The sequence below is a fragment of the Leptonychotes weddellii genome, chromosome 1 (assembly GCF_054177405.1).
Source record: "Leptonychotes weddellii isolate Sample4059 chromosome 1, ASM5417740v2, whole genome shotgun sequence".
In the NCBI taxonomy this organism is placed as follows: Eukaryota; Metazoa; Chordata; class Mammalia; order Carnivora; family Phocidae; genus Leptonychotes; species Leptonychotes weddellii.
Window position 1 is genome coordinate 27,993,645 of NC_138369.1, and position 17,817 is coordinate 28,011,461.

A 17,817-nucleotide genomic window follows, 5' to 3' on the forward strand; every position below is an offset into this window, starting at 1 on the left:
TACCGACTTTGGGCTCTTCTTGGGAACTGGCAACCCTGGAAAAAATGCAACAAGGAGGGAAGAGGGGAAGAAATCATTAGCATATAAATGTTACCTTTTCCTTAAAGAACAATCCCCAGGTGTTTCATGGCAACCTAGCCATCTGCAGAGTTATGTCAGATTTCTCCCCAGCATCGGAGTTACCAGGCTGTTCATATCGAATCAAAGGAGAGGGAGGAGGAGAGCGAGAGGCAGGAGATCTATCTGCATTAGCTATGCTGGCTTGTACTGCAGCAGCCTGGAGGCTGGGAAAAGAAATTCACAGACCTCAGCGGCCTGGGAAATTGAACACTTGGACAGAATCTCAAATGCTCTTCTGGATTAAGAGAGACTTAACTTACAATTAAGTCCAGGATATTTCCTTTCCATATGATCCACTTGTCAATTGAAGCGGACCAATCAGGACAGAGGAAGGGGTGTATATTTAGTTGCAGAGGACTACATGGATAAAATTAAATTTTTCTTTTCTTTTTTTTTTTTTTTTGGTCGTTTCTTTCCTTTTTTCCCCCTCTGCTTTTCAGGAGAGGAAATGCCTTCTTTATTTGGATGAGCTGAACACCAGAACAAAGGCGGATGCTCTTTTGCCAGCAGAGAACACAAATTCAACTTGGTGTAGGAACCCCTCCAGATCATGGGCACACCTCTCTGTGCATGTGGATCAGCCAAGCACACTCCTATTTAGCTTGGAAAGGACACTAGGTGGGGTCAGACCCTTAAGGGGAAAGCAGATTGTTGGGGAGTGAAATTTCATGGAGCTGAGAGAAGAGGAGAAGAAGGTATTCACTGATCCTAGCTGGCTCTTTCAGAACGCTGTCCTTCATGGGAGGGTGAGAGCTGGAAGGGGCTGGTGATTGCCTCACACTTCTAGAAAAGTCAGCAGCGATTAGGGGCAGACATATGGGAAATCTGCCAACAGGGGAGTGTGGCAAAGGAGGGCTAGAAAGGAAAATAAAAGCAGATAATGGTGTTTCAAAGGTAATCATTTCTGCAATCTGCCCTCTCATTTTTTATTTTTTGTTGGAGCGAAGGTTAGAATGCAAAATGCAGATTCCATCTGTACTGGGCACAAAAGATATACTTGGGATCTGATGATTTTGCACTGGCAACTTCAACCTTTTTTAGAAACTAATCCCTCTATAGTGTGATGATTTCAATGCTTTGGGAAGTGACTTGTCAAACCGTGAGCTGTGCTAAGTTCAGCACAAGGCAACGGAAGCCGGTGAGTAGGAGGAAGCCATCAGAGGAGTACTGTTAACGTGCTCACTGCAAGTGAGGCATGACTTGTCATGGATTGCTCGTCCCCAAAGGCACTGGGGACACTCTTCTGGCAAGGCTCATCACATCACCAAAACGAGGTCACCACGGTCTGGCCAAGTGGATCTCAGACTTCTAAGTACATACAGAGAACCTGGAGAACTGTTATAAATGCAGAGTCCCGGGCCCCACCCTGAGCAGGGCCTGGGAATCTGCAGTATGAACAAATCTGGGAGATTCTGACACAGAAGGTCTGAAGACCACATCTAAGGAGACTATGAGTATTACTCTTTCAAGTCGGGTGAACTCAGGCAGGCTTCAATGCCTCCGTTTATGAAATGGAGATAGTCAGGCTCACTTCATAGGATTTGGACAATGAGGACAACACATTGGAAAGCCTCATACCTGGCACAGAGTAGGCCCCTCAGTGTCAACCATGACACCTTACTTTGAGAATTTACACCATTCAGAAAGGAAGTGGTGATGGTCACCTTCCTCTAACTAGGGAAAGTCATTTGCCCAACAGGCTAACATACAGAAACCATTGTAGGGGAAATATTTTACCTATGGATGAAATAACTGTGTTGAGCAACTTAGTTGTGTCATTATTCTTTAAAAATTATTAGGTGCTTTTATGTGTTCATTAATGTGATTCCCTCAGGGAATTTTATTAAGTCATATTAATGCTGGTCACTGTATACACTTCAAAATTGTGTAATATTACATCTTCGAATTTAGATGTTTTCCTAATTCAGACTGACCTTCTTAGTTAACTGGAAGAAGCAACATTTCACTGTAGTTAGCTTTTACCAGACTTGACTTCACCCAGGATCCCAGTGATCCTCTATAAAAATGTGTCCAGAATCTCCAACTAGGTAGGGGGAGTCAGGGAAAATGGCTTTGATCTGTATTCTGCTTATCATGTGTAAAACTGACCATCTTAGGGGTGCCTGGATGGCACAGTCAGGTAAGTGTCAGACTCTTGCTTTCAGCTCTGGTCATGATCTCAGGGTCATGAGATCGAGCCCCGCATCAGGCTCTGCACTCAGTGTCTGCTTGGGACTCTCTCTTCCTCTCCCTCTGTCCCTCCCCCCTGCGCGCTCTCTCTCTCTCTCTCTCTCTCAATGAATAAATAAATCTTTAAAAAAAACCCTGACCATCTTAAATTCCCTGTCTTTTAAGATTTCATGTATAAAATAAAGGTACTTTTCTTTCTCTATCAGAGAGAAACACTTGCCCATTGAAAGGTTCAGGTATAAGGATGCTCACTGCAGCACTGCTGGTATAAAGGAAACCTGGAAAGGACTGGAGGTTCTAAATAAACTGTGGAACAGCCAACCTATAAGGCAGTCTGCAGAGGTTAAAAGGAATGAGCTATCCCCCTCTATGTGTAACATGGATGGTCTCCAAAACACAACGTTGAATGCAAGCAGCACACTGCAGAATGGCAGGTACAGGAGGAGACGGGTGTTAAATACACCCAAACACACACATGGGGTCCACTTTCCATGACCGTCCACACCAAACTCATAACCGGGCAAGGAAGTGCAGGGATCGGAGGGGCTAGTTTAAGCAGACGTGGCCTTAATCTAGAATCCTTTATCAAGAACACCATATTCATATCTTGCTGAGGCAATAAAAGAGTTATCTACAAATAAACATTAATTCATTAATGGCCCTTCCATTAATGGTACAAAACCGTTAACCAGTCTACAGCACACTGGGCTAACAGTTACAGTCTGCTTAGTGCATACAATATTCCAAAAGACCCCAAGTCAACTGACACCACAAGTTGTATTTTACAACAAATAAGAAAAGCTTCTTTTAATTTAAAGAGGAATTTGTTCCTCTTTGCTACCTTCTTTCTAAAACGCCAGCCCTTTTACAGGAGCCAGAACTGGCCACAAATTAGTATTCAAAATGTCAAAACTCGAGAGCCTCTACTCGAGTGCTTTTTAAAAAAGAAACCAAGGATTTGCTTTAAGTCCACATAGTCATTAAATCTTAAAATCTAATGAATATGAATGCTGGAACAAAGCCCCTGATTACAATTTATAATGTATTTTAGCCAAAACTACTCAGATGGTTTGAAAACAACTGGGAGACCTAATGGAAAATACTCAGAAAAGGTCATCATGTAGCAGAATTCTCCAAGACCTAGCACTGGATGGACGACAGAAAGCAGCAGGATCCCACACTTGCCGGCAAGACAGTGGTTTTCCCCAGACAAATCGCACTTCGTGTTCCCAAGGGGGCAGGAAGCTTGGGTTGTATACATCGTGTCATATGCTACAGACGAAGCACAGGCGAAGAGATAGCTCTGGTCTTCATGGGCTCACCTGTTTCCTTCAAAGAAAGGAAGGGAAATTTCGAGAAGAGGCCGAAGAAAAAGTCTACGGATGGTACCATCTGCTCTTAGAGCCTAGAAGGTAGCAAATGCTATTTCAGAGGGGTCCCAGAAAAACTTTTACGGGGAAGGGTACATTCAAAGTGTGAGTCTAAGTGGGATTTATAGAAGTGAGAAATGTTGGGACCTGAATTTCCAAAGTTCCCTATGAAAAAGATGTCCTTTTGGAGAAAACAAATGGCAAATTCTGTTAAGTGACTGGAATGTGACCAAATAACATGAAGAGAACTCTTTCAAGTATCAAGACCATAAACTATGCTACTGAACATGTTCTCCTAGAACTAAATGGTGAATGTTATTCTTGGTGAAATTTTATAAGGGTTGTATACAACAATTTATATGAAAAAAGTAAAAAATAACGGAATATATATGCATTTAGAAACAAAGACTGGAAGGTTACATGCCGAAACAGTGTGTTCTTTGGCTCATGGGGTCATGGATGGTTTTATTACCTATTTTAGTAACTGCTACAACAAGAAAAGCTTTATTTATTTATGAACACACACACAGACACCAATAGATACCACAGTAAACAAGAGCCTATATGTCTTTTTATGTAAGATGAATACAGCAAATTTCAGAACATTTTACTGCCCTTTTAAATCTCAAGAGCCATCACTGACCTCTACATCCTCCAAGAATTGCCAACTTCCCCCCCCCACCAAATGAATGTATACATACAGTTTCTTTAAGTACTGCTGTTGAGATTAAGAATTGTGTTTATCTGCTGACTAAATGGACACAGGGAAGACATCGATAGTTCAGCTACGCTACCAGGGGAAGCCAAACAGAAGCCAGGCACTGCCCTTCCAGCACCGAGATGAACAAGCCTGAGTTGTGGGAAAGAGATCAGACTTCTTTGCACCTAACTTCCTCCAGGGTAAAGCAAGTGAGAATGTCAACCAACCTTACCAACTGGAAGAATGAAGGGAAATCATGCAAAAGGCTTCAAAGGGGTGAATTCTAAAGTCACTATCATAAGCCAAGTAGATCCACAAGTAATAAAAATGTACTATGGCATCAATTCACATTTTCTCATTGTGATATTCATTCTGCTTTGTACTTGATCTCTAGATTCAAGCATTTTAATGGAAACATTTTGGCTTCTTCCTTAGCATTCTAACACACACTATGTCACTAATCCACATGTCATTGAACACATGGGATTCTTTAGAATTTTGCATTGCAAAATGTTTGCTTAAAAACAGCAGTGGTGTTGAATTAGGTAATGCAATGTTCAAGGAGCAAGGAACTCTTACATATATTGAGAGAGAGACAGATAAACAAAGAGAGACAGAGAGAGAGACTGATTCACTGATTTGAGACAATCCGGTAGTTAATTCATGGAGACCACTAAAAGCCATGGAAAGACTGAGAACTTGGTCTGGGGCTACTCATAGATTCCAAACAGAATAAAACTACTCCTGAGCACATTTTCATCTAAGGCCCCACTAACTTTCTTTCTTATTCTAAAATATATCAATACATAATCCTAAATGCTGGACTCAAAAATTATCGCTGACTTTAACCCAATAAACTCATCATTTAGAGTTTGTATTCAGGAAATAATCAGAGAGACTCACAAAGATTTATCTAAAAAGATGTTCAACACAGTATTATTTAAAGAAGATAAAAATTGTTTCCAATTTTTTGGAACAATTTTGGAAACAAAAATCTGAACTAAGAATAGAGGACTGAGCAAACATTGTTAGAGCGACAAGATGAAAAATTATAACTCCATTAAAAATGGGTGTAGTGAAGAACATTTAGTGATGGATATAAGATGGGCAAAGCAGGACAGAACTGTACATAGAATATAAACTCATTGTTAAAAAATAGGTATCTGTATATATCACACTCACACATCCCACACCCAAAGAGTAAAAGGTCATGTATTAAAATATTCTTTCTGAATGTTAGGATTAATAAGTGATTCATATTCTTATTTTCAGTCTTTCCCAAGTTTTCCAGATTTTACATACAACTACGATTATAAACAGAGAAGCATTACTCATAGTGTTCTTGGACAATGATATGTATTTATTAGCTTTAGTGCAGTGCTAGATTAAAAAATAACTGGAGTTTGTTCTAGCTCTCTCTTGGCTCAATGACTACCATTTCTACTCAAGTGTCTGTGCTATAAATTACTGGGCCATGGCCTTGACTGAAAATAGGATTAAAAAAGCTGTTAGAGCCTCTCTCAAGCAAAGCTGAATAGAAGCACACAATTTCGCATATAATTTCATGCAGTCTCTGAAACCTTAACCAGTAACCCTAAGAAGCCAATTCTATTGAAGTCTATGAACCTCAGATTAAATCATCTTGTCCAAGCACATGGCTATAGTGTTAGATGCAACTCCTAGGGTGAGGCTGACTTCCGCTGTTTGTGCCTCTACTAAGGACAGTGCATATAAAATACTGTATCTGCAAACAGAGAGGGTAATGAGAAAGATCAAGCAGAAAGAGAAAAGTTTCATTGCTTGCTTCTTCTTCCTTCTTGGGAAGATCAAAGGGCACATCTAAAATTTTTTTGAAGAGGGAAACTGCATTAAAGAACTTTGCAGAACACTGATATCTACCAGCAAAAATGTTGCTGCATGAAAGAATAAGGCACCTAGTAGGGTAATGCTTTTATGGGCGGGGAGGGGGGCGGACAGTAGGAGGATGGATCAAAATACTAAGAGATACATGAGGTACAGATGTGGAGGGGTGCAGGAAGGTGCAAGATTTCCCCAGCCATGCAGAAGTGATGATTACTTCACTGCAAACCAGTGAAGTGACACAACTAACAATAATGGCCAGTATCCCTTCTTAAAAAAGCCACCCATGGGGCACCTGGGTGGCTCAGTCAGTTAAGCGTCTGCCTTCAGCTCAGGTCATGATCCCAGGGTCCTGGGATCGGGCCCCGCATCAGGCTCCCTGCTCAGCTGGGAGCCTGCTTCTCTCTCTCCCTCTGCCCTTCCCACCGTGCGTGCCCTCTCTCTCTCTCAAATAAATAAAATCTTAAAAAAAAAAAAAAAGCCACCTGCATCATCTCTACCAACTAGTTTTTTGTTTGTTTGGCTTGCTTAATACAAAACATATAAATCATGATGAAATTTAAACTGTACTTACCCGACTGATAAAATGCTAAGGACAGTCCAGAAAACTGAAAAAAGGTAGAAACACTGAGCCCTAACTTTTTCCATTGGGGACTGGAAGGAAATTAGGGAAAATTCACTCCCTCATTTCACCAAACTGTACTAAAGGCCTGCTATGTGCCAAGAGCTGGCATGAATTAAAGCAATGAGTAAGATCTACAAGGTCCTGTTTTCACAGTGCTCACATTCTGTGGGAAAGCAGAGAATATACAACTTAGCAAATAATCCCCGAGGAATAGCTTCAGTGAAGAAAACAAAGCAGGATGACAGAACAGGCTGTGCCTGGGATGCACGGCTAGTTTATCCTGGGGGATCAAGCACATCTTTCTTGAAGAGCCAGTATCTGAGTGAGGACCTGAATCATGAGAAGGAACCACCCATGTGACTACTCACCCATACAAGATTTATTGAGCTCTGCCATATGCCTACCGAAGCGCTGCGGAAGAGATAAAGGTAAATCAGATATGGCCCTGACCTGGATGAGTTCACAGTCTGTCTTAAAAAAAAAAAAAGAAAGAAAGAAAAAAGCAACAGTGATAATTGAGCATGGTCAGTGCTCAGCGCCCTGCCGGAAAGAAGCACGATCGCTCTGGGGAGAATGCGAAAAGAAAGCTAATCCAATGTGAAGACGAGGGCGGAGGGGATGAGCTTAACACTGAAGGAGGGCTGGCATTTAATCACAGGGTCAGGAGGTTGGGAGCAATATGCGATGACTGATGCTTGATTGAAAAATGATGAACTTTTTAAAAGTCTGTACTTTTTTTTTAAGCTAAATCAGGGTGCCAGCATAACCTCAAGGCCAAGTTTCAACTAGAGTGCATTCTCACTGAAGGACCTTACAAACGTTGTATATCACAAAATTGGATCCATAAAGCAAAATTAAAAAATGGTTCTAGTTTAGACATGCTTGCCTTTTTTTTTTTTTTTCCTTCTTCCTCTGGTCCAATACCATGCACAACCCTGCGGTATAATATTTCAATGCAAATATGATACAGGATGCCAAGAGCAAGAGCACCAGACCCAATGTCTCCAAAAAGATGAAGACACGCTCTCCTTTGGGGACCTAATAATGGTCATTATGAAATATTGGCCATCATAACTTAGAGAGATGGTTGGACCTCAGATCCATGGAGTAAGTAGCTCCCGAGGTGCGTCAGCTGTGGCATTTGGTAAGAAGAACATAGCTGCACAGCTTTATAGTGACAGAGAAGTCAGCTTCAATTACACAGTATATTCAGCCTAGTAAGTCCCAAAAAGAAATAAATGGCTTGCAAGTCTGCCGGCTGCTAATAGTTTACAGGGCCTTTCACCTCAAAGTCATAAGCCTTGAACTGGCACAGGTGAGGAGAGACCCAAAGTCATTAAGACTTTGAGCCACTCAAAAGTACTGTCACCGTGTAATTCCTGAGAGATAAATGGTCACTTCAGAAATGGCGTCAACGGAACAGCACAGATAGTGCTATTGTTGTTGACTCCCCCAAATATGTGAAATATACCACAAAGGGTCAAAAACTTGGCTTCTCTTCTCATTTGTATATTTAAAAAGGGCGGGTGAGGTCTTCCAAGGCTACAGCTGAGAGTAAAATTAACAAGAACTGAGAGCTTGCCTTGGTTGACATACACTCATTCTTCTTAACTGCTGCCTGCATTAAGTACTAATATCATTCCTATTTTACAGACAAGAAAACTGGGACACTGATGAATCAGTAACATGGCCATGGTCACACAGTCAGGTGAGCAGCTGAGAGGAGACTTGGTCTAATGCCAAGACTGTGCTTTTTAACGTTGAAATACACAGTCTCATTCATAGGTGATTAATCCATTTTGGATCACATCCCATTATGAAGGGATGTTTACACATAAAAAATACACTCATAAAAAGTTTGCCTACAGCTTCATGGATATCATGCTGTAGGTCAACAGGTCAAGGTATCTTGAACCCATAATTGTGATGTGGGTTTAGGAACAGAATTCCCTTTCTAGAGATAGCATGGGAGTCTAGGCATAGCCAATCAGGTTCTTAACATGGTCTCTGATATTTTACCCCAAGTCACAGTACCTAAATCACTGACCATTCAGGGCTATGCATTAATAAAAATATAACAAGATGGGTCTCTGAATTGGGGGCAATGAAGCAAGTCTTTAGAGCTACACAACTAATAGTCTGGCTGATCACAGCCAAGCCCTATGAAGCACAGTTTCCAAAGTGGGTAGGAGCTTTTTCTCCCTGGCATATGTATTCTGACACTACCTAATAAGATGATTTTTAAAAAAAACTGGGTGCAAGAAAAAGATGGAGTGAGTAGAGTGAGTTACGGCGTCTTCTTTCCAAAAAGGGAAAGAAAAAGAACTTGTCAACTGAAAAATACCACTAATTTGTCATGATGTACCATGAGGCCAATCTTTCTTCTCCAGAGAATATTCCTACCAAGGTCTACTTTGTAGGGTGAAATTGAGCCAGTTTCTCAAGTGGTTCCAGGGAAGCTCTCTAAGTCTATGTTGGTTGAAAATATTTGTCATTTGGGTATTTAGGTGTACGGTCTTATCTTAGTCTATCAATGCTTCTACCTCTGAGGAAGACTCTCTACCTGCCAGACTGAGAGCTTGACTTTCCTACCACCTGTATTTCAAATTGGAATTGGTTTTTGTGTAGAGGCTTAAGGGTTGGCCCTATTACCCGTTCTTCTTATTCCCTTCGCTCACTGAGGTCTCCCTGGGATAGGAGATGCTACTTGTAGCCTGGAAGCTCCAAGGCAGTTCCTCTAATGCTCGAAGTTTGACTTTTAGCTGCTTAGGATGTGTAGGGAGGATTATGAAAGAATAGCTCAAAATAGCTCATTGAAAGAAAAAACCAATAAGAATTCCTCTTCTGGGTTGGACAAACAGGATGCTGTGTGGGCCCTTCTTTGAAGGCCACTGGCCCCAAAGGGAAACCTATCACTGTAATTGGTGCTGAGAAGTTTCTAGGTTAAAAAAAAATACATGCCAGGATCCTTTTATTCATGGTTACCGACTTTTAGGATGATTTTTATCCTGGCTGCTTTATTTTTAGCAATGTAAGTTAGGCACAGGACCAACAAAGAGATCCAGGAGAGTAACCTGAACTGTTTTAACCTTATAGGACACTAAACCCCTGGGATTTAAGGCCCTTTTGGAGGCTTCTCTTTCCTACCACATAGGTTTCCAAAATATATCCTGAACCCATCCATGTCCGTCCATCTCCACCGCCACTAGCTTTTCTTGCCTAGATGACTGTAAGAACCTAGGAATTGGTCTCTGCTTTATTCTTCATCCCCTTTAATCCATTATCTACAGAGAGGCCAGAAACCTCTTTCTACAGCATAAATCAGATTATATGGTCTGCAGGATCCATGTTTCTGTGGCTTGCCAACACAGGTCCAATGAAGTATAAGCTCTTTTCTGTGTCCCACAAAGCCTTCCTCGACCTCAGCCTTCCTGCCCCCATGATTTCATTTTCTTTTTTCTTTTTATTATTTTTTAAAGATTTTTATTTATTTGAGACAGAGAGAATGAGAGACAGAGAGCATGAGAGGGAGGAGGGTCAGAGGGAGAAGCAGACTCCCCGCCAAGCAGGGAGCCCGATGCGGGACTCGATTCCGGGACTCCAGGATCATGACCTGAGCCGAAGGCAGTCGCTCAACCAACTGAGCCACCCAGGCGCCCCGTGATTTCATTTTCTACCACTCTTCCCCTTGCCCATGCTCCAGCCAGACTGGCACTTTCCACTTCTGGACTAATTCCTTCCATTTCTCTGGACATTTTCACTGGCTGTGCCCTCTGCCCGGAACACTGTGCCTGCAGACCTCCACATGTGGCTTCTCATCACTCAGGGCTCTCTTCAAATGTCACTACTTCTGGGGCGCCTGGGTGGCTCAGTCGTTAAGCGTCTGCCTTCGGCTCAGGCCATGATCCCAGGGTCCTGGGATCGAGCCCCGCATCGGGCTCCCTGCTCCGCGGGAAGCCTGCTTCTCCCTCTCCCATTCCCCCTGCTTGTGTTCCCTCTCTCGCTGTATCTCTCTCTGTCAAATAAATAAATAAAATCTTTAAAAAAAAAAAAAAGTCACTACTTCTGAGAAGCCATCCAGGAATCCATGCCATCAGCAGATCCAAAGTGAGCCTTCTTCTTCTTCTTTTTTTTAAGAGTTTATTTTTAAGCAATCTCTACACCCAGCATGGGGCTCAAACTCACGACTCCGAGACCAAGAGTCGCGAGCTCTACCGACTGAGCCAGCCAGGCGCCCCTCGAGGTGAGCCTTCTTATCACACTTTACTCATGCAGCCCAGTTTCATTGTTTTCACAGACCCTGTGATTCTGTCAGGTTATTCTGTTTACTTGTCTACTGTTTATTTTGTTAATCGTTATCATTTCCTTACTTACTGTCTTCATTTCAGGGACCTGGTCTATCTGGCTGTAGGGCTAGGCTCCAGCCCTAAAACAGTATCTGGTCCCCAGTTCAGCAAATACCTTCTGGATGAATGTGTGAATGTGCAGAGCTTATGAAATGCATTTGTATCTTGCGGGCTGCAGGAAGGGCTGATGAGGCAAAGGGGAGGGGCAGCTTGGTCTTTCTTTTGATTGTAGTCATTGCTGCTGTGACTCTCGATCCTTGGGATGCTCCTTGATTGACTGGTGAGCTGCCAGGCTCAGCTCAACTCACGGCTGCCTCCCTCTGTGCAGAGAGCAAGATCCCACTTGTGCCACCTTGTGTTCTAAATTCCCATCACAATGGATGGCTCCGGTATCAGAATCAACTGAAGACTCACAAAGAAACTCCGTAGCTGTCAGCTCCAGCAAATGGATATGTTCTCAGGCAGTCTTTCAGAGTCTCAGTAATTCTTCAGTTAAGGATACCTTCACATCTTTCCTTAGAAAAGCAACTTGTATTTCAACACTGGGTTAAAAGACTCTAGATGCCTTCCCCTTCCCCACAAAAAGCAAACAGACACTGATGAAAAAGAGTATTTCAGGTCCTTTCCTTCAGCTCAATGCATGAATCTCTTGAGCAGTTTTAACAGCCTTATTGGCATGATGATCACTTTTCTGTCACCATGCACTTTCTGCAAAATGGGGGGGAAACTTGCTCTGTAAGGGTGTCTATAATTTGGTCATTTCAATTAACTTTATTATCAGACTGTTTAATTGTTATTGAAGCCAGCCGGCACCATATCAAACTTTACTTCAATCTCTTATATTTAGGAAACCATATTAGCTTTGGAAAACACAGGTCATGGTTAACAACAGCAAGGTGATCCAACTTGGGAGTCCTGCAGCACTACATTATTGAAACTGTGTGGAAGTCAGACCTAAAGAGCCATTTACTGAAGGGCCAGGTTTTTCCATAGAGCAAAGGACATGGGATGAACAGCCCCATTCATCTCCCATGGCGATATTAGATGTCTTTAAAATCTTCTTGTTGAAACAATATCTGAACTGGTCTAAGTGATTATGTGAATTACGAAGAAAAAAAGCTGTTTGCTCGACTTTGTCAATTTCTAATGAATTGCTGCCCAATATAGCTTTGGGAAGTAGCGGAAATTTAGGCTTTGTTCAACTATTAGATTTCAGGTTTTGGTGAGTCAATACTCATTTTGCCAATTGCATTTGCTTAAAGTCAGAAAATGGGAATCTGTTTTACCGCCCCCCCAACACACACACACCCCAACACACACACACTGTCCCACTCAGGATGAATTTCAATTAGAAATAATTTTTATAGGTCAAGTACATTTAAGATGCAGGGAAAATTCAAGAATTGCAAGGTTATTTAATGAAATATTTTATCTGGGAACAAGATGTATCCCAGGGCACTACCTTGAAGGAATACTTTGTATTTATGGCAGGGAAGGGTAAGTATTAGAAATTCACACTGGAAATGAAATACATCCTCACCCAGGAAGTATTTTCAGAGAGGACGATACTCAACAAATTTCTCACAGTGGAGATCTAATACCAGGATCTTTTGCTTCCTCTCCTGTCTGATTTTGGCTGGTTCCTGTTGCTCTAATCAGGCTTAGAGTCAACTCAGATGGAGAACTTAATGCAAGAAAACACACTGGAAATGGATTTTTTAAAGCTATCATGAAGTTTCTGAGACTGCTTTTTACATACAAGAAATCAGCCATGGATATTTCAGGGTGCCCCATGCATGGCTCACCCAGTTTTTCCCTTGCTACTGAAGTTAACATTCTCAGGACAAAAGAATTCATGGAAGAATCTGACTGATAAAGGTGGTATTATGTAAGGGCAACCCCTAGGAGAGTTGTGGATCTATAGTTGGTCTTGAACCCAAACGTAGCTTCGTAAGAGGCCATGGAAGCAATGGTCAGAGAAGGGGAAAGTTCCCGTTGCCTTTCCTATGGTTTGGATTCCGGACCCCCACTCACATATTACTTCAGAGCCTTCTCCTTCCTTTCCTGTCTTCCCAACCTCCTGAGGGCTTCCTGCCCTGCATCAGTGATTCCTAGATTTGAGATTTCATGAACCACCAAATTTTCACAAGACAGGTTTGAGCAAATGACCACAACCTGCCAATTCCTTCTTTTGCAAACTACAAATATTAAAAAGGGGGACTAATAATGATCAACTACCATTCCGTAAGTAAAAGTATATATCAGCAGAAATAAAAGCCAGGAAGGACATGATCTCTAAAGGAGAGTGCTTTGCACCTTGGAAAAACTTCGTGACTAGTACTGTTCTGTCCTGATTTCAGTAAAGTTTACTGAAAACCTTGTCATCACAGATCAGAAGGAACACACCCCCAGCTACTTTTTCCCTTGAGGTTCTTCCTTTTTGCCTTTCCTTATCTCTTCTCTATCGCAGAAAATTATGCCAGAAGTATGGAGAAGCAGGACCACCTGAGTAACTCCACCTCCTTTCTCTTAAATTCTATCTAATCTGCAGGACCAAGAACAGCCTCCATCAGGATAGGTCAGCACGGCAGCTACCACGAGCCCTCCTCTTGTTCCCTCTTGTTCTGTCCTCATGATAGGGCTGAGGAAGGTACAGCTGGAGGGCAATGCAGAAGCCCAGGGACAGGACCCACGGCTGGCCCGGGATGCACTGTTAGCTAGTAGCACAGAAGAGGACAGAGCGTGACTCTGATAACGGGTGAAGCTGCTACTTCCATTCCTGAGCAGAAGCAATGACTGAGAAGAAATGGGGACTTCTCAGATGAAATTTCTTCCATCCAAGTTTAACCAAAAGTAATCCACAAACTGATTTCATTTGCACTTAAAAAAAAAGAAGAAGAAGAACATAGCATTTCCAATAGCAAAAACAAGATGGGTGCCAAAGGGATGAAAGCAGTGCTTCCCAAACGAACTTGATGTTGCTCTTCAGGGGACACTGGCCAAGTCTGAAGACACTGTTGGATATTCCCATGAGGGAGGAGGAGAGGCTGCTCCCAGCAGCGAGTGGGTACAGACCAGGGATGCTGCCAAGAAGACTGTGATGCACAGGAAAAGAATTACCCAGTCCATGACCTCAACAGTGCGTAGTTTGAGAAATTCTGAGATTAAAAAACAACCATTTCTAGGGTGCCTGGGTGGCTCAATCGGTTAAGCGTCTGATTCTTGGTTTCAGCTCCGGTCATGATCTCAGGGTCGTGAGATGGGAGCCCTGAGCCGGGCTCTGCACTCAGCAGGGAGTCTGCTTGGAATTCTCTCTCTCCCTCTCCCTCTGCCCCTCCCCACCCGATTATGCATGCTCGCTCTCTTTCTCTCTAAAACAAATAAATGAATCTCTAAAAAACAACTGTTTCTTCCTTCTTCAATAGCCAAGTCTAAGTGAAAGTTGCTCTGCAGGGAGCAAACTACAAAAAATCCTATTAATCAATGGGCAGTTCTGTGATTTTTTAATGCAATCATTTCCCACTTTGGTACATGGTATCTATGGCACAAGTAATCACAGAGAACATTTTTAAAATTAGAACCAACATACATATCTATCTAAGGGAGCACTGACCTCATTCCAGCTATCTTCAAATGATTTTAACGAACTGATTAGTGTTTATGCAACTATACAAAAGCTTTTTAAAACACAGCTTTTTAGATGAATACAGCATGCCAGAGCCCTTGAACATATCAACTGCCAAAATACAAGTCTAATAAAAACTCAGGTTGCTGCATTAGGTGAGTTGACAGCCAACACAAGGGACAGAAAGGGACTCCCTCTATCATGAGTCTTATAACTGGATCATGTAGGGCTCCCTAGTTATCACCACGGCTGCTCTATGATTCGGTGCAAAAGGATCTTTCGAACAACTTTGCCGCATGAGAAAATGGGGAGGGTGTGATTGACCACAGTGTACTTTAAATGTTTACTTGCATGTCATTCATCTCTAGTGAGAGATTAGCACAGTGCTGAAGTTCCCTGAACGAAAGAAAGAATGAACAGCATTGACTGCCCATGGCGAGAAACAGAAAAACGTTGAGAATATTCAAAACACAATAAGAACAGGAGTGTGCAATAAACCCAGGTAACAACTCGGCACAAAAAAAGGCATGTTCCAAGTTGCCAGTGGAAACACAAGATTCCTAAGGACCCAGTGCTATCTCAAAAGACATTAAGATTCTACCAAGATTTCTGAACCCAACAGGATTATTTTCACAGATAGGGGATGTGATTAATATCTGAGCAGGAATACAAACGGGAAATACCAGGTTAGGGATAGATGGGGGAACATTTTTAAAACTGCAGGTGGCAATGCAAAGACAGGCTCAATCAAAACCATGTCAACGACTTTACTCCAGATGGTGGTAAAGAACGTGTGTGTGATTTAATTCGAGGGAAATGAAGGAAGGTGAAAAAAATATTACACAGAGTAAACACTCTGCTTCAGATCACAGTTTTGGAAACGTTCAGAGCTGAAAAACACTTCACACAGAGGCTACAAAGATGCCTCTTGCAATAGAGAGAAACTCAATGCAGTAAGGTCGCAAAACTATTATCAGAGAAGGGAGAAGCTACCACAGTAACGTACCTCACATAGGAGGTGGTAACTAATAAATTAATTTTCACATGGAACCAAAGTAAGATAGTAAGAAAATTAACTCCAAAGTTAAGAAAAAACGGTCTGAAGATACCTTGTTTCTTCTGTTGAAAAAAAAAAAGTATAAATAAACCAAAAAGAAAGGAAAGCTAGTCAGTTCCTAGAATTTTGAGACAATGAAGGCAAAAGGTGATTCCTAGAAAATGCATCCATGGCAAGTCTGTGCATCTCCACTGGTGTCTTCATGCACGCTGTTTTTGGGTCTCAAACTCAGCTGCCTGTGGGCTATGCGCCGGTGTGGGCCAGAGTATGCCAGGCCGGATGGAAGACAGAAAGATATGGGAGGACTGCGGTGAGCTGGAATTGTTGGTGCCAAGTAAATGCATTCAAATTTTTAAAAATTTAAGAGACTGCTGAAAAATACATGAGTGGGTCAGACCGATATTGCCCGTGGACTACCAGTTTGTAACTCCAAACGCTTTTTATACTTCCAAGCTCTGGTCTAGTAGTTCTCATACCGGGCAAATTTGCCCCCAAGGGGTCATTTGTCAAGGTCTAGAGACATTTTTTGTTGTCACAATTCAGGGTGTGGTGGGGTGTGGAGGGTATGCTATTGGCATCTACTGGGTAGAGACCAGAGATGCTGCTGCAAATCCTACAATGCACAGGAAAGACCCCAGAGCAAGAAAGAATTATCTGGCTCAAAAGATCGATAGTGCTGCCAACTGAGGCGCTGCGCTAGCCTCGTGTCATGCAAAAAGTCTCTATTGTCACCGCCCCCCCCCCCCCATGCAGTCACCTGTTACCCACATCTGCGCCACAGATTTAGACTACATGTTACTGCTGGTAAAATTCATGTGTTTTTCTTGTCTCCCTAATTACATTGAGAGTACCCTTGTTTTCTCTCTCCTTATCTTAGAGCTTGCACAAAGGATGTGCTCAATTCTTTTTTTTTAAAGATTTTATTTATTTATTCATGAGAGACAGAGAGAGAGAGAGAGGCAGAGGGAGAAGCAGGCTCCCCGCTGAGCAGGGAGCCCGATGCGGGACTCGATCCCAGGAGTCTGGGATCATGACCTGAGCCCAAGGCAGATGCTTAACCATCTGAGCCACCCAGGCGCCCAGGATGTGCTCAATTCTTGATTAAGACCAGGAATGATTCAACTAGGAAGCAGCTTGTCACAAATACTATTTGAACTATGAAATTCAACAGAGAAGAAAAACAGCTAAACATAGCTCACACTCTGAAGCACACTCACTGATAGGACAAATGGCTCCTACATGGAGCTCTCCTGCCCTAACCTCGCCATGACAGAACCCCAGACCCCAGAAAACTGCCCGTATTTCTGCTCACTTGGATGTCACATGGGTATCCCACAATTTACATGCATGAGAAGGAACCCTGGATTCCTGAGTTCAAGGCCTACCCACTCTTCCTTCAGTAGCCAAATCCTAGCAAACTGCCCGTGTGTCCATCCGAGGGTCCAGGCTAAAACCCAGCGGTCATTTTTGGCTCCTCCCCTTTCCCTTCCTTCTTCAGGAGAGGTCGGCAAAATACAGCCTGTGGACCAAACATTAGTTTTCTTGGGACACAAGCGATGCATTTGCTGATGTGACATCTGCTACAAGGACGGAGTAGAGTGGTGGGGACAGACCGTAGAGCCCATGAAGCTACGGTATTTACCATCTGGCCCTTTACAGGAGAAGTCTGTGGACCTCTATTCGGCAGCCCGCTCTCAAGTCCTGTTGACTCTCCTAAAGCCATCCTCAATCCCTCACTCCGTCACCACTGGTGTCACTCTGGTCCAAGCTGCCAAGGCCCTTCTCAAACCACTGCAGTGGCCCTGAGAGGCCTCCCTCCTCCACACCTCTTCTTCTAGAATACGCTCTATACATATATGCAGAGGGATGGTCAAAGACTGTCAGTGACAGCTTATCCATTCCCTGCTTCGCTGACATGGATCCT

General features: G+C 42.7%; 1 protein-coding gene across 1 annotated transcript in view; it reads right to left on the minus strand.

The window, feature by feature from the left end:
• The window catches only part of MAGI1 (membrane associated guanylate kinase, WW and PDZ domain containing 1), a 576,983-nt gene that overhangs the window by 45,414 nt on the left and 513,752 nt on the right, over positions 1-17,817 (minus strand). The window contains exon 14 of the mRNA XM_081805817.1: positions 4-35. Within this exon, the coding sequence (XP_081661943.1) occupies positions 4-35 (32 nt within the window). The remainder of the gene's footprint in view (positions 1-3; positions 36-17,817) is intronic.